This window comes from Triplophysa rosa, linkage group LG23, assembly GCF_024868665.1.
Source record: "Triplophysa rosa linkage group LG23, Trosa_1v2, whole genome shotgun sequence".
Classification (NCBI taxonomy): domain Eukaryota; kingdom Metazoa; phylum Chordata; class Actinopteri; order Cypriniformes; family Nemacheilidae; genus Triplophysa; species Triplophysa rosa.
In genome coordinates, this window is record NC_079912.1 from 5,435,317 (window position 1) to 5,457,866 (window position 22,550).

At 39.3% G+C, this 22,550-nt stretch overlaps 1 protein-coding gene across 1 annotated transcript in view; it reads left to right on the forward strand.

Moving 5' to 3' along the window:
- Positions 1–22,550, forward strand: part of dipk2ab (divergent protein kinase domain 2Ab) — a 48,914-nt gene that overhangs the window by 11,104 nt on the left and 15,260 nt on the right. Inside the window, exon 2 of the mRNA XM_057322703.1 lies at positions 6,253–7,134. Coding sequence (XP_057178686.1) covers positions 6,481–7,134 — 654 coding nt within the window. The 5' untranslated portion in view covers positions 6,253–6,480. The remainder of the gene's footprint in view (positions 1–6,252; positions 7,135–22,550) is intronic.

The window sequence follows — 22,550 nt, forward strand, 5'->3', positions numbered from 1 at the left end:
TCGGTCCGGTGTCATTTCCCTCGCCATAGTAGGGAAAAAAAATGCGACCTCTAACAAAGATTGACATTTGCACATGCAGTAGCAGACCTCCGTTACACTTCGATCGATCCGCATGTTTTTAACTGATGAAGTGAAGTTGACGCCATTGTTACTGTTTAATGCTAAAAGCTAGAGTTTATGAATACTTCACACGTGTATTGAGAGGGGGATCGACCAATCACAACAGCCTGAGAAGCGGAAGCTCGCTTATATGATGTGGGTGGGACATCTTCAGACACACGCTTTAAGCAGGGAACCAATCACGACAGACTGGGTCAGCTTTACCAATCAGAGCGTTTCGGAAGGAGGGATTTTATAGAAACCAGAAAAATCAGATCGTTTTGTGAGAAGAGGGGAAGCGGTGAACAATAGACTTGATAAATGTGAAATATAAAGCAGTTTTTGAAACTAGAAACATGAACATCCATTGTTAAATACCCAAAAAACACAATCAAAGCTTCAAAAACAGCCAAAGAATGGTACCTTTAAATGCGACCAAACTACAGGACTCATTCAACAAATTGTTTATTTAATAAAATGAACATACAATAAAATAATAATATACATTAATATTAACATAAATTAAATAAAATATAAGTAGTTATATTATTAGACACTAGCCAAACACCATCCGGAAGTTAACTGCAGTCCATGCACGCACGTCCGATGAAACGGTCTATATAACTCGTGGGATTTCTTTCGCGCCACTCGTGTCGAACAAATACCTCACGCGACAGGGAATGTCGAACCATAGTAGTCAGTAAGCTTCCATTGTTTCCCTCATCTGTAAGTCGCTTGGGATAAAAGCGTCTGCTAAATGACTAAATGTAAATGTAAACTCTTTGTATGAATATCCCGCTCAAGTTGCTTGGAGAATGCGATTGAAGCTAATAGGCTTGTTCGACTTGATGCGGCGCCGCAAGATCCGACAGGCTGATGACATCAAAGTACCGCGAGAGCGATTCGAAAGCAAACTTTTTATCGTTTTTCGAATCGTTCTCACGGTACTTTGATGTCATCCGCCTGTCGGATCTTGCGGCGCCGGATCAAGTCGAACAAGCCTAATATCTCACATTTGTGGCAATCACTTAACCCACAATTAATGTCATTCGTGTCATGAATTCGCGTCTATTTGCGTGTTTGCATTGACTTTGTATGAAACTTAGATGGCTTTCACACTTGAAGTTTAGCTCGGAACGGGGCGCGGTTCGCATGAAAAATCGTTAATGTGAAAGCTGTCAAGCGAACCCGAGTGCGCACCTGGCTTCCGAACCCGAGACTACCTGAAGGAGGTTTTCTGAGATCGGTTGCTCCCGAACTGTGGCGCGGTTCGCATGAATATGAAAGCAACACGGACCCGGGTGCGCACTTGATGAGGATGTAAAGTGACCTGCGCATGCGTTTCAGCCGATTATGATGTATTTCCTTTAATAAAACACATGTAAGAGATGATAGTGTTGATGATTTACCTTGGATTCGAGCGAGAGTGCAGGCTGCATCGTATATCAGCGTTGCGAGTGGAATCAGAGTGGCAGGTCAATGGTAATCCACTGTTTCCTCAAAATAGTCTGTTTGCAAGCAGCAGAAAGCTGTCTCAATGCAACGCGCATACAGTAAACCCAAATGTCATTTACTCTGCTGCGCATAATAGCACCAAATTAATAAAAACACAGTATATTGATCCATGTTCTGTTTTCTGTCATGCACCGTGCACATTTTTGATGACGTAAGACGAACGTACCAGGGTTCGACAGAATCAAGTTGAGTCTGAAACCAAACCAACACTGCGGGGGGCACCGGGAACAATCGCACTCAAGTTCGGACCGCAGCAAACGAGCCCAATCTGAAAACGCCCTTAATCACGCAAATAGTTCAATTTGCTCTTGAGTTTAATTCTGTGAAAAAGCAAAACCAATGTTACTCACATGTTGATGTCAATCAAAGCAAACTCAGGGCTGATTTTTAGACGATCTTGCTCTCCAGTGTCTGTGTGCTAGAAAGCTATCCCCATAGTATTGCATCTTTAAGGGTCTTCTATTACTACTTGTGTTTTGTTTGTTTAGATGTGTTTGGTCTGCATGCATTTTTTGTTTAAGCAACCTGCACCAGAGTTCGCACCAGTGCACCAAGATCCACTCAGACGTCTTGTTTGGTGCACAGCAAGGTTTGGCTGGCATTGTTCACGTTAGAAAACATGTTAAGAAAACTACAATACAAGGCATATGAGGATATTAACTTCCAGAAAAATCAATACATATATTATAAACATTCAATATGGCTTATTCACAGTAGTGTTCCTTCGCCGAGCCTGTTTGTTGTGCTGGGCAGAACTTGGCATGTTATGAGCTGCTTCTTGGTGGTTGGAAGCATTTTGATGGCCTCCAGGCTTGGGCTTCCTTCTATCCTTCATCACCTCAGCAGTGGGCGGGTTAGCAGTAGATGCTTTATGGGTAATGGAGTGGTAATTCAAAACAGAGGCCTGTGGGCAAGATGAGGTTGTTGGAAATGAAAACATTTCTTCCTGGAATAAAGAAAAGAAAGTGAGTAAAGTAAATCTAAGTCTAAATGCATCTGCTTGCGAGTGAGGCAGATCTGGTTTTCCGCATCTGGTGAAGGCTTTCACTTGGCTCTCAGCTGAAATACGAGCAGCCAATCATTTACCCAAGTGACTTAAACCATTCAGAAAGCTTGTAAAGATTGTCTGAGAAAATGAAAATCTAATTCCGCTGTCATTTTCAGTTTGCATGAGTCTTGATCTGATTCGTACCCCCACCGGCTTATCCCGCTGAAGTCTGAAATAACCCTATGAATGTCAAAGTGAAAGAATCAACAGGAACCTTTATAAAATGCGTTCCTTTTCCCCCACCGAATATTTCAACATGTCACTCATTTAAAAAAGGCCCCAGAGTCCTGAAATATTATGATGGAGTTTCCGTGACTGTGGGTGGACATGGACCTGACTGCTGGAGAGAAAACTCTTTAATTTGCTGTGGTTTGAAGCCGGCAGCTCATGCAGCATAGCTTGTTTGCTTACTCTCTGACAATCTTTAGTCAAGAGTAAGGCTGTGCATCACAAGAAGGGCTGCCTGATACATACTGTAGATCATTGTGAATATGGCTTATAGAACATCATAAATATTGCTATCATTTTAATGCCCGTTTTATGAGACCATTTAGTTTGCTGAAGGCTTTTAAAATCCTTCCTTATTTCACAATTTCTTGAGAGAATTAGCATCTGTGTATGTCAGTAGCAAAAGTAGAGCTGGGTAATTTGATAATAAAATAAACTTGATTCATTGAATCACTGGTGTCATGATTGAGAAACGTTCATGGAAGTGTCATCGTGACATATTACCGTTATACACCGTTACTATACTACACTATACTGTTATGTTGCTGCCTGGACGTTGTTAAATATCAGTTTGTCTTGTGCTCATTCAAAAGATATGAGAAAAGTACATATTTGATATCACTCAGTCATAAACACACAGACCAAGGTTTGCCTTGACTACCTCATGTTTCTTGAGGAGATATGTGTATCGTTTATCTTACTGAGTGAAAAGCGAGGAATGTCATTCTGTTAAATGGCATGCAGAGATCATATCACGCTCAGTTGTTCTAGAAACGTTCCATCAATCTCAGTCTCTGTAATAGACTGTATGCACTGTGTTCTTATCAAGATCTGTGTTTGTTTTTTCCCTTTTGTTTCATTTCAAATGAGATCCAGGTGTCCAGAATTGAATCCGTATTGCACTTAAATACTTACCCACTCTTTGTTTTGTTAAAATCTGCAGCTGTATTCAAACTATTGTTCTTGTCCTGCTTTAAAGGGATACTTCACCCAAAAATGAAAATTCTGTCATCATTTACTCACCTTCCAGTTGTTCCAAATGTGTATACATTTCTTTGTTCTGATGAACACAGAGAAAGATATTTGGAAGAATGCTTATAACCAAACAGAAATAAAAAACACCCATTGACTACCATAGTAGGAAAAAAACAATGGTCGTCAAAAGTGCCCCAGAACTGTTTGCTGTCCTACATTCTTCAAAAATGTCATCTTTTGTGTTCAACAGAACAAAAAAAAAAGATAAAGTAATTTTCCTACTATGGTAGTCAACCCTAACAGGGCATCTCTTAAACTACACAGATGAGCTGTTTAAACTTCACGAACGCGCACAGCCTGTGTCTGAATGCTTTGAAACGTATAAACAAATAAATCAGCCCAAATATACTGTATGTAATATTTGATTACATTGAGAGCTTATTAATTCATTGCTTTACTTACATAAAAAAACATGCATGTAAATCTGTCCATTAAAAAACACATTAAAATATTTCAAAACGATTTTCCTTTAAGTTGCAGGCATCTATGATGAACCAATCTACTTTTAATACGGCTGGTCCAAGCTAAATACAATTTATTTTTCATTGCAGGAAAATAAAGCAGTGCTAATTCTATTCATAAATTCATAAATTCTTTATTTTTGGTTTTATTTTTTTTTTAAATTATCCAAATGAACCGATAAGAATACTGTTAAAGTACCAAACCGATAAGCAGTATCGGTAAGAGTAGTATTACCGTTAAAATCTTAACGATATTCATCCACCCTTTATGTTTGTCACTTGGTTTTGCAAATATCTAACCAATAAAAAAATATTAAAAGTGCTCATTTAAAAAGTACAGTGTTTTTGTTATTTTGGAAAAGCAACGAATTTGGACATTCAAGTTTCAGAAGGACAGCAATTACATTTGCATTTAGGCATTGGGTGGATGGTTTTATCCAGGTATTTATTTTTATCAGTTTGTGGATATATTACTATTGTGGAAAACCATGTGGTATTTATTTTTGAAAGAACATTTTTCCTGAAAATTATTTACTAAACACATATGATAACATATTTATAATATTAACATTGGAATTTGAATACTTTGCATTAATTCTAATTAAACATCTTTTTGATGAGGAAATTGGACTTATTGTCCCAAAAAAGGAAAGAAGTTAAACAACTTTTTGAGGTAAATAAAAATGCAAGAAAGCGAACGGTCACATGGGCATTACTATCATCATTTTTAATCATCAATTTGTGGAGTGTTTATGTTTTTTTTTTTAGATTTAACACTAAAAAGTACTGATAAGTCCCTTGACCTTGAGATAGAATCAAGCGAGATGGAAAGCCTGATATAGATGATCTCTTTCACACATCGCTCAGGTCAATTAAAATGCACAGAAATTCATCAGCATGCTCGCTAATGACACTGACTTGTCCACTAATGAGCAGAGCCCTCGGAAGCCATTGCTTTTAATAGGCATGGTGTAATGAGCTTTAATTGAAACGTCCCATTTGCATGGTAAGCGGCCATATAAAGTTTGCGCCAAGGGTCTGATTTCCTGAATGGAAACTAAGTCTTGGGTGGCCATGTCATAGTGTGTTTAACTGTAGTAAGTAACCCGTGTGTGGTATGTCTGTTGGGTTCATCGTTTGAATGACCATTGCTGTGCTTTGGGTAACAGTGACACCATTGCGTCCGATGGAGCCGCACTGTGCGCTGTAAATCGTTGTTTCACCTCCCCACATTTTCGTGGTGACACCAGGCATTTTCAAAGGGAAAACTTCAAAGAGAGATTAAAATTTACCAGGGCAACTCTGATCAAAGGTTAAACTACCCTCGGCACGATTGCAGGTGGTGGAAATAATCACATTGTGTTTCTTGTCTTTTCAGTAGCAATATGATGAACTGTTTCTAGCTGTACCCTGTTTCAGAGGGGTCATTAATACCTGTCATTTTTTATGTTGGAAGTGAAATTGGAGACTTTTTGGAATGTACAGTTTTGCCTCCGTTTTAACCTTATTTTTATCTGTGGTTGTTGGGAGTTATTCTGAGGGAAATATGAGCTAGCAGTCTGGTACAGAGTGTCTTACTGTTTATTGGTCTGGCAGAAATCCATCTCGTTACAGTTCGGAAAGCAATGCATTCGCTCAAATGACCCGAACATTTCCAATTTTTTAAACATTTCGAAATGACACAAAAACTAGCTGTTGCTTTATAGAGGTTAGTACCCTGGGACTGGAGAAATTTCAGACCGGGGAAACAGAAGCTAGCCTTTCAAATAGTGTGGAGTTGTCCACAAGTTGGTTTTGTAATTAGTTTCAGCCCTAGTGAAATGCAACTTCCTGTAATAAGTTTTTTGTTCATGTGCTTCTTTGCAGGCAGGCTTCTATGCTCATCAGGACCATGTGCACCAGAGCAATTTCTGTGAGAATGTCTTAGCCCAACAAGCACTCAAAAAGGGGGGACTCTGTTAGTTTCACCCCGTCCAGGAACTCCGGGTGATGAGTCAGCAGCAGAGATGGAGATCCATTGAGTCTTGTCCCTGACATCGACTGCCCTATTCCCCTTCACCCTTTAACCCTTCCTTGCCTGGCAAGTGCACGAACATGCTGCGCTTCGTCCCTCTCAAGCTCGGCCGTTTGTACCGGTGTTTGAAGCTTCTCTTCGTCGTGGGTCTCTTCGTCATCTTGCTGATGAACACGCACAACCTCTTCGCATCTTTCCAAAAGAACGAACTCACCGACAGGCGGTTCATAAACCTCAACAAGTGCCCGGCCTGCTTCGGCACTAGCTGGTGTCGTAAATTCATGAATGGACAAATATCCCTTGAGACGTGGGGCCGTCTTCGTTTCCTTGATGTCTTTAACGTCAAAAATGTGTTCTTTGCCCAGTACGGGGAGCCCCGGGAGGGCACGCGGAGGATTGTGCTCAAGCGTTTGGGTTCGAATCAAGAGCTTGCCGATATCGACCAGAAGATTTGCAAGCGGGCGACGGGTCGACCTCGTTGCGATCTCATCCAGGCCATGTACAAGACTGAGTTTGCCAGACTCAACGGGGACGTCAGACTCTTGACCCCGGATGTTGTCGAAGGCTGGTCCGACCTTGTTCATTGTCCATCCCAAAGATTGCTGGACAGAATAGTCAGGAGATATGCAGAGACAAAGGACTCTGGAAGCTTCCTGTTGAAGAACCTTAAAGATACAGAAAGGATGCAGCTGTTGATGACATTGGCTTTCAATCCAGAACCCCTTGTACTTCAGGTAGGTTCTGTTGTATCTACACACTTGTCTCTCTCTCTTCCTGTAATATATTATACTCTACAATCTAAATCATAACTTATGCTCTTGAATTGCCCTTGATAATTCTGCCAGAAGAATAGAATCTGTTTGGTGTAAATTATAGGGTGTGCTACTTTCCCTGCCTGTTTCCTTCTATTGATGGTTGCGTGTGGTTTGTAAGCCACAATTCTTGAGATTGAAGTCTCTGTAATCTTGAAAGACCTCAAATGGGAAGTGTTTAATTGCTGCTTATCCATGCTGATGGATTTGTCTGGCTGTGATTCATATTTTATGAAATTTTTAATTATTTAAAATTGCCAACAAAATTGAAAACTGTTAATGTCCATTACCTTTTTATCTTTTAAACTGCACTTATCACCTTTATTGTGAAGGCATGTTTTAAGGAATAGCCTGGATTCCTATAAACCCGGTTAACGCTTCTCACTTACACAGTATTGTCCCTGTCCTTTATATCCAAGTTTGTATATTGTTACATGCCATGCTTTTTACTGTGTTGACATGGCATCGTAATGAAGGCAGCTGTCTGGCTGATTATTCAATACTGATTTACAATTGGCCGATCGATTCCAATTTCAGCTGTCATTGACTGCAGCTGATAAAGGCGCAAAACAACAAAAGAACAGAAGGCCTGTGAAGACATTCACTGTCTTGCTGACCTCAAATCCATCACACAAGGTTTCGACATCCTCTGGCATTTGGTAGACAGAGGGGAGATCAGCGCAATCTATAAAATCTGATTAGGTGTGTGTGGTCACTGTCATTGGGCCCCTTCCCCTTTGTCTGTCAATTTGTTTTTCGTATTTACTCTGTTATTCAGTTCATTCCGTCAAATTTGTAATGTCATTACATGTCAGTTTGACGGGTTGTGTGATTTATAATGCCATCCCTCAACCATTTTGAGGACCTCATCTCATTCTTTCTGTATACCATTCTGCCCATCATTATTCTGTTTGAACTGTTCCTCTATGTTTTTTCGACCCTCATAAATAGTTCATTCTGCAATGAACTTGTGAACCAATAGTATAGGGAATCCCTCCCCACGGGGTTAACTCTGGATAATTTGAACTCTTGTGAGCTCCAGAGGAGCTTCCAGGAAACCTTGAAGGGTGGCGTGAGTGCCTTTGGCTGTGCTTTACAGAAGAAAAGAGTGGGAAACAAATGGTGGTTGCCCAGCAGCTAATAAAGAATTACGAAGTGTGTACGAAGTTGGAGAAGTGTATTTGGTTTTGTAAGGAAAGCTGGAGTTTTCGTAAGTGAAACAAGATGTTTTAAGGTGGCGTGGTGATGGTATCTGATGGGAATCACTCAATAGGATTATTATTAGGGTTGGGAATCGAAATTCGATTCCAATTCTGGAATAGGATCCATAAGAAAGGAATCGGATCCTTTAAAAAAAAAAAAATTTGATTCCTCTTAGCGATTCCGGACAGCACGGTCACATAATTTTCACGTCATCTGTCAAGACCTGAGTCACCTGACCTGACATAGCCATCTGCGAGGACCTTCCGCTCGAATACTAAAAGTCAGTTCACACAATGGACAGTGAAAGGCGCACTAAAGTGTGGCTGCATTTTTTCGAAATCACAAAAAGACAAAGCTAAGTGTAATTATTGTGACAAACTATTATGTTGCAAGACGGGTGTCACCAGCAATATGGCAAAGCATCTGCGGTGGGTTCATCGTATCGAATTACAAGAATGCACTGTGTTTGATGCGTTGCGCATCCCGAGTGCCCACACTTCATTAGCCGCCGATGACACTAGTGCGGGGACAACGCCGGAGCCATGCGCACATCAATGTTACATCATTTTTTTGCGGTATAAAATCATCCTACCTACCTGTTTATTTTATACTGCTACGGGAATCTGACAGTGTATTTACGCTGTACACTTATTTTATGTGTTATTTTAAGCTGGTAGGACTATCTGACAGGGTATTTTGCATTGTAAAATCATCCTACCTGTTTATTTTGTCGATGTGTTTTAGATTATATGAAGTTTTGCCCTGCGGTAGGAAAATCTGACAGGGTAGGAAAATTCGACAGAACACCGGCACATGATGCTACACGTTAGACCCCCTTCTCCCTCGCTTCGAAAGGAAGGCTCAGTACAAATTTGCAAAACACTCATAAAACCCCCACACTCTTCATATAACCATGTTTAAATTAAATGTGCAAAAAAAACAATACTGCTATTCTCTAAAATACCAGTTGTATTGCATTTCACTTTTCTTGGTTTTCTTAGTATTGTAATTTAGTTGTCCAACTCTTTATTTTCTAAAATGTAATGACAGCGGCACTTATTTTCTTTTACAAAACTCGCCTTCCCTCGTCTCCCCCATTATACACTCTATTTTAGTTAAATCGCATGACACCATTCACTGCTGTTTTACTTTCTAGCTCTGCTGTGAGGTTTCTGGCAGTAAAGCACCTTTTTACTTCAGCTGGGTGAGAAAGCAGCCTGTCTTTGTCAGTGGAAACCAATCCACAGTGCTCCTGTAAGGTTGGCCCACAACATGCTCCCTTTTTGTGCCACAAATCACTTCAGTACTACAAAACCAATTTTTCGATATTTTTAGAAAGCAATGTATGGCCTGAATTAAGGAAAGTCATGTGATGTGCCCACTTATTTTCTTTGTTTTAAAGGTGCCATCGAATGGAAAACTGTATTTACCTAGGCATAGATGAATAATAAGAGGTCTGTACCTCGAAATGACATTGTGAGTAGGGCTGTCACGATTATGAAATTTGATTGACGATTAATTGTCTAATAAATCATTGCGATTATGGTGATTAATTGTCTGTTTTAGGGCTTTGGCGATTATGACGATTAATTGTATGTTTTTGAGCTTTGACATTTAATTCTCATTCATTTATGATTCAGCGATTGAAACGACCATATTGTTCTGAATACAAGACTATGTTTTTTTCTTGGAAATACATCGGAAAAAATAAAAATTTTACTTGTGTGTTAATGAAATGTTGGTAGACTGGTTTTCACACTGAGATTCGCTTAAATAATATTAAATTGTACTGCAGGTAATTTGTATATGTTTTAGTTTTTTTTTTAAGTGATTGTGTTGTGGTGGTACAAGTATTGCCATGCTTTAGTAACAATATATACACTAAAATATGCAATATGCAGATGCACTACAGCTCCCCCTAGTGTCTTCTATAGAGATGTGCAATAATTGCGATGATCCGAAATCATCGCGATGAGGTCAAACAATCGCGATGAGATGATTATTTAATAATCGTGACAGCCCTAATTGTGAGCTTTAAACACTATTGTTTCCTCCTTCTTATGTAAATCTTGTGCATGCAAAAGACCACTGAAAAAGAGGCCAATCCCAACATAACACAGACTGTGACGTTACAGTTGGGATGTACGCCCCCAACGTTACATATACCCGCCCATGTTCTTGGCCAGCCGGACGTGCACAGCTGATACATTGCAAGTTCTGCAGGTATTATGAATAGGGTTGGGCGAAGTCTACCAGATTGGCAGTGAAACATTGCGATGAACGATGACATCGTTGTCTTCTTTAAACAAGCCGCGACGTTATGAAGTGATGCGCGTCTAAGCTCAAGCTGCGCAGAGACACGTCTTGTTTATACAGCGCGAGCTGGGCAGTTATCAAGTTTGTCATCTGTAAAATACGAGCTTCTCAGTTATAAACTCATACGCGTCGTCTTTATACAACGCAAGCTGCACAGACACGCGTCTTCTTTATACAGTTATAAAGTCAGGCGCGTCTCATCTGTATAGGTCGAGTTTATATGCCCTACTTTGGCCTTGTTTATATTTGTTTACAATGCAATTTGCAGCCCACAGCACAGACACAGGACAGTTTTTTTAACCTGGGACAATATCAAGCAGGCTTCGCTCAGCGTTTTAATACTGATTTAAGAAGGGGGCAATTCCGACTATATTGCCATTACAACCCCTACCGCAAGCAGTAAGTAGTGATTTTATCCACTTCTTCCATTTCACGCCTGACAGTAGCGATCTTTTTTTAATTAATTATTTGGTCTTTAATCCTTTAGTTTTCTCTTTTTGAGAAGATATTTTTTTATACTTAATTTCAAACATTTTGCCATGTGAGCTACTGGCATGAGCCGCGCAGCAAAACAACCAATCAGAGCAGAGCTCAACATTAATATTCATGACCCTTTCAAATAAGGTAAAAACAGACCTTTTCATCCTAGGGACAAATCCTAGGGTTGTAAATGGACATGTAAAACCGTTTCTGGATAAATTTGGCACTTAATAAAGCCACATACCTTCTATGTACTGTAGATATCAGAGAGCAATTTGACATATTGTCAATTAATTCTTTGGCACCTTTAAGGGCAACAGTCCTTCCATAAAATGCTCAATCCAGCCGTTACTGTATGTGTTCATTTTTCACTATTCTAAAAAAAACACTCCAATTTGACTATTTGAATGAGCCAGATTTAACCAAAACCTTATTCTGCCCTTTGCTCATTCTTGAAGTTAAACTTTTGTGAGGTTGAGGAAATTTTGTGACCCACATTCTCTGCAGAGACTGTTATTAATTCAAACTTTCTCGAGCTGACGGTCCCTACATTTCATCTTCTCTCTGTGAAGCTATGATCCACGAGGTCATGTTCGATAGATGAACAGGCTGGTTTATGTGACATTGCTCAAATTTAGCCAGGAGCATGCTACTTTGTTAACAGCCCCCGCGTCAGAAAAGGCTCTGCCTGCTCAGCCAGCTTGACAACAGGACATGACAACAGGACATGACAGGCCTATGGGGTTAACTCAGTCAAGGGTGCAGCGCTCGCCTCCAGACTGGAATGGCTGCTTGTCGAGACACCCTCCCTCTCTACACCTGACACAATTTTTGAGTTCAGATGCCGAAAAAATGGTTAAACGATATTGCTGAAGTCTCCCTCTGGGCTGTTGAGTCAAATGAGGGTTGTCAAAGTAAAAGAACTTTAAATAAAAATAACATGAAATGAGTTTCGGACCCAGACGGTCATTGCCCTTTCATTTCCACATGGCTAGGTTATGTTTTTTCTTAGTGTACGTCATTAAACATAAATCTCACTCAGATGCTTCAAGTCCACCTTTTACACTGACAAGGTGCCAATATCAGTACCAGTGCCAAGTCTGGATGTAGTATTCACACGTTTCCATCACAAAAAGGTGGAAAGGAAGTAGTATGTAAAGTGGTATATAAAATCAGTGTTCTCAAATGGTTGGACCATGCATAAATATAGTGGTATTTTCTGCATCTGTGGTTGAAAAAGATCTAAAATATGTCCCCAACTAATCTTAGTTAATGTTTTTTTAAACACTGTGGCACTTTTAGATGAGTAAAATTCAGTAAGAAGCTCAAAAACACTTATTTTATAACATCATTTTTAGTGATTCATGGGATGAACTGTTGAATCATTTCCTCATAATTACACCTTTGTCTTTTTGACATTTTGTTTTGATTCCAGAATGTTATTCATCTTGGGGATGGTATTTGGTTTGGTTCAATGCATAAAACAATATATTAAAGTTTTCTTTTAATGCCCGTGGAGAAAATGAATGGAGAAAGTTTCTCATCTTCTGCTCTGGTGGTCACTGTTGCCTCCCACGGTGACTCGTATTGCTCTTTTTCCACCCTGCAAGCTAATAAAACTCACACCTTCCAGATAGAGATGTAGCCCGCTTAGATGCTGGATGGCTGTAAGCCAACTGCAGTCCTTTCTTTGGCTCTCCAAAAGAGATAATGGAGGTTTACTTATCACCACTGCTGTTTTTTAGACATCTGACAAATCTATTTTTAACATCTATGTGCAACAGGAGGTTGGCTTGGGTTTAGAGAGTGTGTGGTTGAATTTAGCAAAATGTCAGGAGTAAAAAACTGTGAAATGTTATTGGCCAAGCTTATAGCCGCCTGGTTTATCTGGATGGCATATTGACCGGCAGAAAATCCTTTAAAACCAGTAAACAGACCAGTTTGACCAGGTTAAGACCAACTAAGATTAGCAAACTTTCAAAATTCTTCAAAAATTTCTACACTGTAAGAATTCACTGTAAAAAACGGTAATTTTATGGTTTCATTTTACAGATTCTTTGAAACTAAGGAATAAAATTATTTCATTTATTTGAAATAAAAATATCAAATTACAGAAATTGACTGCAATTTACAAATTGACTTAAAGGAACAATACGCCATTTTTAGGGGGATCTATTGACAGAAATGCAATATAATATACAAAACTATTTCTTCAGAGGTGTATAAAGACCTTACATAATGAACCATTAAGTTTGTAATACCTTAGAATAAGCTATTTATATCTACATACAGAGCGGCCCTTCATACATTGAATTTGCCGCCATGTTTTGTACAGCAGCCCTAAACGGACAGACGACTCTACAATGCGCGTTTCCTCTTCCTTTCCGCTGCGGTATCGTGGTGAAACGAATCGCGGGATGATCCGTGATCCGTACGGATCATGCTCTCCAGTGCAGAACGCACGTGACCCGCGGATTAACTTAAAGTTTATTCATCATTGAGTAAAAGAGTAAACAGTTTCAGCTCCAACGCGCTCTCGCGCTCTCTCTCCAGTATCTGGACGAGTACAATATTAAAGCAGTTCCAGATAAACAATGATGCTCAAAACTGCTCCGTCACACAGCTAATTACAACAACAACATATCTTTGTATGTTAGTATGTTACTCACATACTGATCCGAATCAAAGCATCCTCGGGGTGATTTTTAGACGACCTTTCTCTCCAACATCTCTCTGCTGGAAAGTATCTCCATAGATATCTATGAGTAACGTTATCTCTGCTAAAAGCCTTAGTACCGCGGGTGCTAACGCGTCTCTGGTGGAAAGTCTTTATAATATTAACACAGGTCCTAGCTCCTTTTATCCTTCTTTTTAAACTTAAAATCCACTGACCTTTTATTTTATGTAATACATAAGACATCGCTTTTTCTACAGTCTTTCTAATGCCAGCAAAATCTCTTCCCTGCGTTAACATGAGAACAACATCTTTTTGTACTGTGATGGCCACCGTCGTGTTTGGACTGAGCGATTCGTGGCAAATCTATAATACAACGCTAGTGGCCGCTGTTAATCAAGAACTGCGCCTTTAATTTTCAAGTCTGGTGTAAAATAACAAAAGTGAAAAAAGTGTGAATTTTACTTTACAAAAACGGTTATTTTGCAGTATTTTTCGGCTGCCCCAGCATGCCGGAAAATTTTGGTTTTAAGGTGTAAGGAAACATTCAAATTGTAAAAAGTAAAAAAACATCTATCTTTGGTTCATGACTACAACGTGATATTTAAGATGGTGTTCATCCACTGGAGTCTTGCTTTTTTAGACTTCTTTTGGTGCACTGTTCCTTTAAAAACGTTGCCTTTCACACCAGTCGCTCTGTATAAGAAGCATCTGGTAAAATGACAAGCAATCAAAATGACACATGAGCATTGCAGTGTAGGTTATGCCCACCTAATTAGCACCACCCGTCGTTTTCACACATAAAAAGACAGATTGCAAATCTCTCCTCTCATTGTCTTCGGTTGTCTTTAGTCTAGGATCGGATGCGGAGGGATTATTGGGGGGGGAGGGGTAGAGAAAAGTCTGGCAAACCGTAGAATTAGCACAGCACCCCGCAGGGATGTGCGTTCTCTGCAGACTGGCTGGGTTTTAAACTTTAATGGCCAAGCAAAATGCCAGACACGGGCTGTTCTGCTTTCACGCTTGTGTGGCGGACCGTAGGTCAACGATGGAGTTTGAGGGAAAAGGTCAGGCGATTAATGTGAAGAACAAAACAACTTACTGTATGTAGTTCTCCCTCCACTGCTCTTTAAATTGGCTTATCAGACTGTGTAATGCGTGTTACACAGTCAGTGAGATCATTGTGGGATTTTTTTATGGCATTATCCTTCATCTGAACTGATGCTAGATGCTTGTCCTGACGTGTTTGTTGCAGGTCTGAGGGATTGAGGGCGGGAGAAGATGTGGAGAATTTCACCGCACCCTGCCGGAGTGTTTTAAATGAGGAAGGTTGGCTGATAATTACTGCTGTGTGTAATGTAGCTGTTTATGCTTTAGAGCTGCGTCAACAGCTCTTCTAGTAATTATTGTATTAGTGGTCTCTATACAGTAGCTCGACTGGTGCTTGCAACATTTATTCCCACATGGTATACTACTAGATTTCAATAAACCTCTAAAATCATTGAAGGAGGGACATATCTAAAGACTTATATTAAAGAGGGATGGGCTTTTGGGCTAAGCACAAGGAACAACCTAGCAACCACTTAGAACACCCTAGCAACCACCTAAACAACACCGCATTGTCTTGACAAGTTTTGCACAGGCAATCTCATGCTTTTGACTTTCACCTTAAAGTCTGGTTAACTTTGGAGCTTATTTTGGCTATCGGAAGCAAGAGACCATCTGACCAATGTGAAGTGGAGAGTTACAGTTTATTTGAGTTTTTTAGCAGCTTTACGTGAAATAGTTTATCATATTGAGACCGACAAGACGAAAAGCTCCTGATAGTTCACATGAAAATTGAAATTCTTTTGTCTTTTCTTCACCTTCATGCTGTTTTATAGAAATCTGTTCCTGACTACTTAGGCAGCTATTTTGAGAAATGTTTTAGTGGTTTTGTGTCCATGCAAGTCAATGGGGGTTCAGGGTTGGTTGAATACCAGCGTTCTTCGAAATATCTTCTTTTGTGTTCTGCAGCAGAAAGAAAATCATTCAGGTTTGAAATGACAAGAGGTTGAGGAAATGAAAATGTTTTGGTTGAACTATCCCTTTAATAATGATGCAACAATCTCCAAAACATTAAACACATTTTTTATAAAAAAAAACTGTCGTATATCTTACAATCGTTTGGCCGATTGTAAGATTGGAACATTGGAATTAGTTGGAATTAGTCATTTTAGACTGAGGCAGACACTACTATTTTTTAACCGGCTTTATGTTTTACAAGTTTGATGTATGACATCTGCATTTGACAAAGGAAAAGCTAAAAGAAGATAAAGTACTTTGACATTATCACATGGTTATTTGGATAAATGCAGGTGTTGGTTGACAGAAGTACAACATTGTATTCAGGAACACAAGCAGTTTGTGGTTGAAATTTGATGGTTGAACAAATTATTCTGTGTTATTCCAGCTCACTACAAGACTGAGAACTAATAAGAACATCTGCTTAATGAAATCTGTGCCTTGCTGTTAAATTAAATATCACATCACATTTTCAGCCAATTTCACCTTTGACATTTTACCTATATTTGCATTTCATACAGAATGATTAAAACGGATGATCACATCACAGAAATATCTGGATCTTTCACACATGCTAATCATGTTTGACAAATTTACGGATTCTGGCATTTCTCATTAAAAGTTGTTCACATGTCATCAGCTCTTTGTTCAACTGACCTATGTTATTTTGTTCAATTGCCTGGATAATGTTTTTCTACAAGGAATGTATTATTTCATACAATATTTGCCTATTACACCGTTATAATTGAAGTTCTGTCGAAATCGAATTAAAGTGACAGCTCACGGTGATGTATTATTTTTTATTGAATGGCTGATTTATTCATTTAATCCATGTGACAAGCAGAGCGGGACGAGGGCCGTGAGGGAACGGCGCGAGGCCGGTTGCTGCGCATTGCACCGGTCTCTCGTCCTTCACTGCTGTCGCTCCTCCTTTATGCTTCCGGAGCTCCTCCGTGAGAGATGCGAGACCGGTGCAATGCACAGCTCACGCCGTTCCCTCACGGCCCTCGTCCCGCTCTGCTTGTCACAATCCAATCATTACATTTCTTTATAAATCAAATATATAATTCAGTGACAATGCACATAATGCTTGGTGGAAATGTACACTATGCAATTTAAAAATGCCTTATAGTGTGGACTATCCCTTAACCATGTTTTTTGTTTGTATTAAAATGTAGTTACCATGTTTTTTGGTGTATTGATTACTATAGATTTTTTTTTCATTTAAACTGTAGTAAAACCATGTTTTTTTAAAACCATAGTTCATTTTCATAAGTGATGGAAGCAAAGATTTTTTTAAATGTTGACCCATTTTTATTCATATGCAGTCATGTGACCCATTCCACCTAAAGCTATAAGCAGCACGGTATTTCTTTTTATTTCTTTTTTGTGTTTATTATATTGTTTTATTACACGGCGCACTGGAATGTTTGATTCTGATTGGCCAGTTGCGACATTCCAAGGGTTGTTATTCTCAGATAACAACCGCTCGAAACTAATAACACCCAGTAACCCGGATGCTGCAAATCATTTTGACAGGTGCAGTTTAATATTACACAAAATTAAATATAAATATGTCTTTTAATCACATGTATGACATTATATTTACAAATAATTAAACCAAATCGAATGTTCGTGACATTTGAACGTCGTTTCTTACCTCAAAGGGGTGCTGTAACGGTGTGTCATGCATTCTGACTTCTTTACAATGTTAAACGTGCCGTCTTCTCATGCTTAACATGGTCAACTTGTCAAAAAACGAGTTGGGCGTATTACGTAGTATTTCTGTGCTCGATACACTCCCCCAGCGATCGTACAGGTTTCGAAAAGTTTTTTTCGAACATATAAAACTGTTTCGTAACAATTTTTCTTAGTCCCTTATAGTACAATTCTCCCGGAAAAGCATGCGGCAGCAAGGACAGCAGGAGAAGGAGCATGCGCAGACGTCACTTTCACTTGTGTGCAGGAGAGAGAGAGAGAGCATACGTTCGCGAAGTTCAGGTGTTTTTTTGGTCACTGCATTTGGGTGATGGATGTTATATAAACGGTGGATATAACACTGGATTTGGAGATCGTTTGAAACTGATATATGGAGCCGTCCCAGCGCTAAAAGATGCCGGACATGAACCGCATGCGGTGAGTGAAACTGATGTCTGTGTTTTGTTGGCAATGTGCTTAGACCTGATCACATTGTCTGGGCTTATTTCTGCGATAACAACCGGCTGCCTGTACATTGTCCCTTACATGTATTACTTTGACACAATCCTTTATTTCAATGTTTTTGCTTCGGCATTATTCCCAGTCCACATTTTCTCTTGCTTTGAAAACTCAACATTGCTGCATAGGGATGTAACGTTCACTCAGCTCACAATGCGATTCACGATACTGATCTCAAGGTACGATGTAGTCACGGTTTATTTTTACAAAATGAGTTGAGACGAATTAGAATTGAACAATTGCAGTTTGATTATTTCTCAAATGCTGCACATTTCATTGTATAATAAAAATATATTTTATGTCAAATAACAAAACTAACCTGCAATTATAAAACAAATTCCAAAGCAAATAAAAAAAGGAATAATACGAAGTATCTTTAATATAAACAAACTAAGACTTTATGGACTTTTATGGATTTTTTTTACATTTAAGAAACATAAGCATATCCACGTTTTCCAAGTTTGCAGTAAACACAGCAGCCCCTGCTGTTCAAAACATGCATTGCGATTCAAATAACATCTCAACCGGCTTGAATCGTCACATATAATCAATTTTAAAATTTTCATCTTACATTTTACTCGTAGTACGCGAATGTAAGCATTTCAAACATTCCGTTGTAGTTAAAGGCGCAGTTCTTGAAAATCAGCAGCCACTAGCGTTGTATTATAGTTTTGCAAAGAATCTCGGAGTCATTTGCCCACCCCTCCCTTTCGAATTACGACAGTGGCCGCAACAGTAAAAAAAGATGTCGTCTACTGAGACAGCGGATAGCAGTGATACAAGCAGGTAAGGCAATATATTAAAGTAATTAATCATTTAACATGTATTCTATTGCGAAAGTTACTGTTACAATTCTATAATTAGATATATTTCTTGCGTGCTATCTAGAACACGCTGAGAGTAGTGAAGTAACTAAAGTTAGCTAATCGTAAATAGCAACGCTGTTCAAAGCGTTTGATCTGACAGCGACATAGGCAGTTAGGTGTAAGTTAGTAGACGTTTGTCTCCCCCTTTGTAAAGTCAGGAACAACCGGAGTACGTACCGCAGGGACGGAAAAACATTATTATTCGGAGGTTATATGGCCATTTGTATAAAATGCTAACGTTACCGTTTCAACAAAACAGTTGTTTGGTAAACATTGAAAATGTTGAATTATCTTACCAGTCTAGCAGAAAACAGGCAACTTCGGCGTCGCCTTGAAAACATTTGTCTTTCAACAGTGCCTTCCATCTGGTAATAGATACACCGATGTTTATCCTGGATAATCCTATGCCGCCGTTTGTCTCTAATTCATCTGGCAGCATCACGTTTGCGCTTTTTTGACGACGGAGATTCACGCTCTGTCGGCTCTTGTGCACAATACGCATGGTCCTCCATTTTATCAAAACTTCTAAGACAGAACAATCAATTGCTTCAGCTAGACGACGACTACTCCTTCTCTCCGTACTACGACTTACTACTTTGTGCGTCTTCAACTCAGTGATGACGCAAGCTGCATCTAAAAACACACACAAAGACCAACATACAGTATACGAAACGCGCTCTGTAGAGCTGTTTGTCCGTTAGAGCTTACTGTACAAAACATGGCTGCGCAACATAACAAATTCCATGTAGATAGGCCCGCTCCCTATGTAGATACAACTGGTTTATTCTAAGGTAATAAAAACATAACTTTTCATTACGTAAGGTTTTTATACACATCTAAAGACACAGTTTTGTATGTTATATTGCATTTCTGTTAATAGATCATACAAAACATCCCGCACTGTACCTTTAAACAACCTTTGGCAAACGCTTCAAAATCTGAATGTGGATGAAGAGCATTTTTAAATGAAAACTGTTTTCAGATGTTTCTGAATTTGTGTAGATCAAGCCTCAGTAGGTTTTGGAGCAGAGCCAGTGTCATGGTTTGGTCATATTTAACATATGACAGGTTTTTGTAAAACCAGCACTTCACGGAACATTAAACACAGTCAATGTACAGTTCGAGTTGTGTATGTATGCATGGTTAATGGTTAAATGCTTTTTTCTTTAGTGAAAAACAGTGGTCAGACAAAAGAAATCTGTAAACGGTATGAAAATATGTATGTATTCATATCACACACTAATCACAGTTAAGCTATAAAGTATGCAACACACAGATATGTGATCGACAAAAGTGTGACATACTGACTACACAGCACTAACTATGGAAAATGACTTTCAGGTCAGTCCCTCACACCAGCCTCAGGCCATCATACCATGCATATTGTTTAACCTTGGTCAATGTGATTTCTGCAGCATGATTCTGTCAGAAGGCTGACCCCACACATGCAACACTGTTATTAAGGCTCTCATACTGCCATAATGGTTTTCTCACCCACTGACACATACAAATAGCTTTTCTAAAGAACAGTCTTAACCGTCTCACTTGTCGACTCTTACAAACACACAGTAAATGTGTTCTCTCACGGGTTACACTGCATCGTAAAAATTCCAGGTTTACGCTTCATCCTCACTTTTAGGTGGAAAGTTAAATAACAAAGTTGTTTGTCTACGGCTGTGTTTCATTTTTTACAAGGGTGAGATTCATTTTTCATGTTCTGTCTTGGCCTTTATGTACATTCAAGATGGGAAATACTCATTCATATAGAAAAAATGTGGGCGTGAATTTTATTTTTGCTCTAAGAAATGCAAGTGGTGTGTTACAATGGTAAGGTGTTATACTGTAGATTGTTACTAGGTACCCAAGTATGAAGGTATTTTTGGTGCAAAACAACGGAGCGCCTGCGAGATTGGAATTTGGAGTTGTAGAGGTTGGCCACACATGTGAATCAGTAAATGTGAAGTTGCAAACACAACACCACAGTTACACCTCCTTGAATCCTCCGGTGCAAGTGCATGAATCCAGTTCTACAAATCACATACTAAGAAACTCGTACACTCACATTTTTTGCGACAATTGCTGCAGTAAATATGGTGCAAAACACATTCACACACCTGCACCAAAAGACGTGCGTTCACAGACGGGTTTTGCACATCCGTAAATCAGTATGTGAATTCATGCAATAAGAGTTGAGTGCTTGTAAAATACGTTCTCACAAATTAAAGGTTTTATTCTTGGACATTTTTCTACCACAAACACAAGAACATAACTACAACTGCTGAAATTATTACTTATTGGTGCTGGATGTCATTTAAGAGGGGATTGGGGGAATTATATGTTGAAATGACCCCTTTAAAGATAAACCACAGTGAAGCAAAGAGGCCACTTGTTGTTGTATAAAAGTATAAAAGCAAGAATGGAAATTTTCCCTTTGATTATTCTGAGAGGCCACTGTATCATTTCAGCTAGAGTTTGCTCTCTCAGCACTTCTCACCCCTCTCTCTCTCTCTCTCTCTCTCTCTCTCTCTCTCTCTCTCTCTCTCTCTCTCTCTCTCTCTCTCTCTCTCTCTCTCTCTACTCTCTCTCTCCTCTCTCCTCTCTCTCTTCTCTCTCTCCGCTCTCCCTCTTCTCTCTCTCACTCTCATCTCCTCTCTCTCGCTCCTCCTCGCTCTCTCTCTCTCTCTCTGTCTCTCTGTCTGTCTGTCTGTACTGTCGCGTCTAGAGCTCTGCGATACTGCTCATGCAATGTACCATGTCTAGTTCTCTCTCTCTAAAGCTCTTTCTGAGCCAGCACACCACACCACGTGCATTCAATATATAAGAAGAACAAGATCTACCCATCATCGACTCAAGCTGTATCTAATTATTCTTTATTATATAAAGTTCTTACCGCCTCAAAAACGTAGTTCTTTTTTATATTAAAGTTTAGTCAAAGTTCTGTGATTTTTCCACTACAGTGCTGCATCGGTAACCTTTATAACTTTTGGATTCTGGATTAGAGTTTAAAGTGTATTTGGGGGAATGTGATTGGTCGAAGAAATTGAACAGCCTTCTCCATGCATTTAAATGTGCGTTGAGACAATTTCCCTCAATAATTACTTGATATTTCTTTTCTACAAGCATTTCTGTGTCATTTTAGTAGATGGCGATTGTTCATGATTGAGGACAGGAGTGAGTGTTCTGAAGAAATGTCATAGAATGAATCATTTTATATCAAATTAAGATAAATTGCAATGTAGGTATTTTGCATGAAATTGCATCAATTTAACTGGAGCCACTGCAGTCATTCACATTTATGAGTCCTGATCAATGTCCATCAAATTCTAACTCAAAAACATGCGTCTAGACCTCAGCATTCTGCTATATTCCATTGGTCTTTGTCTAGCTATTTATAAACACAGAAACATCTCGCACTATGTGAATACATCTGGAAAATGTCCCATATCGGGGTCAGGTGAACCCAGAACCAGTCCAATTACTCAAGGCTTCTTTAACAACACTTTGAGTAGTCGACTTTA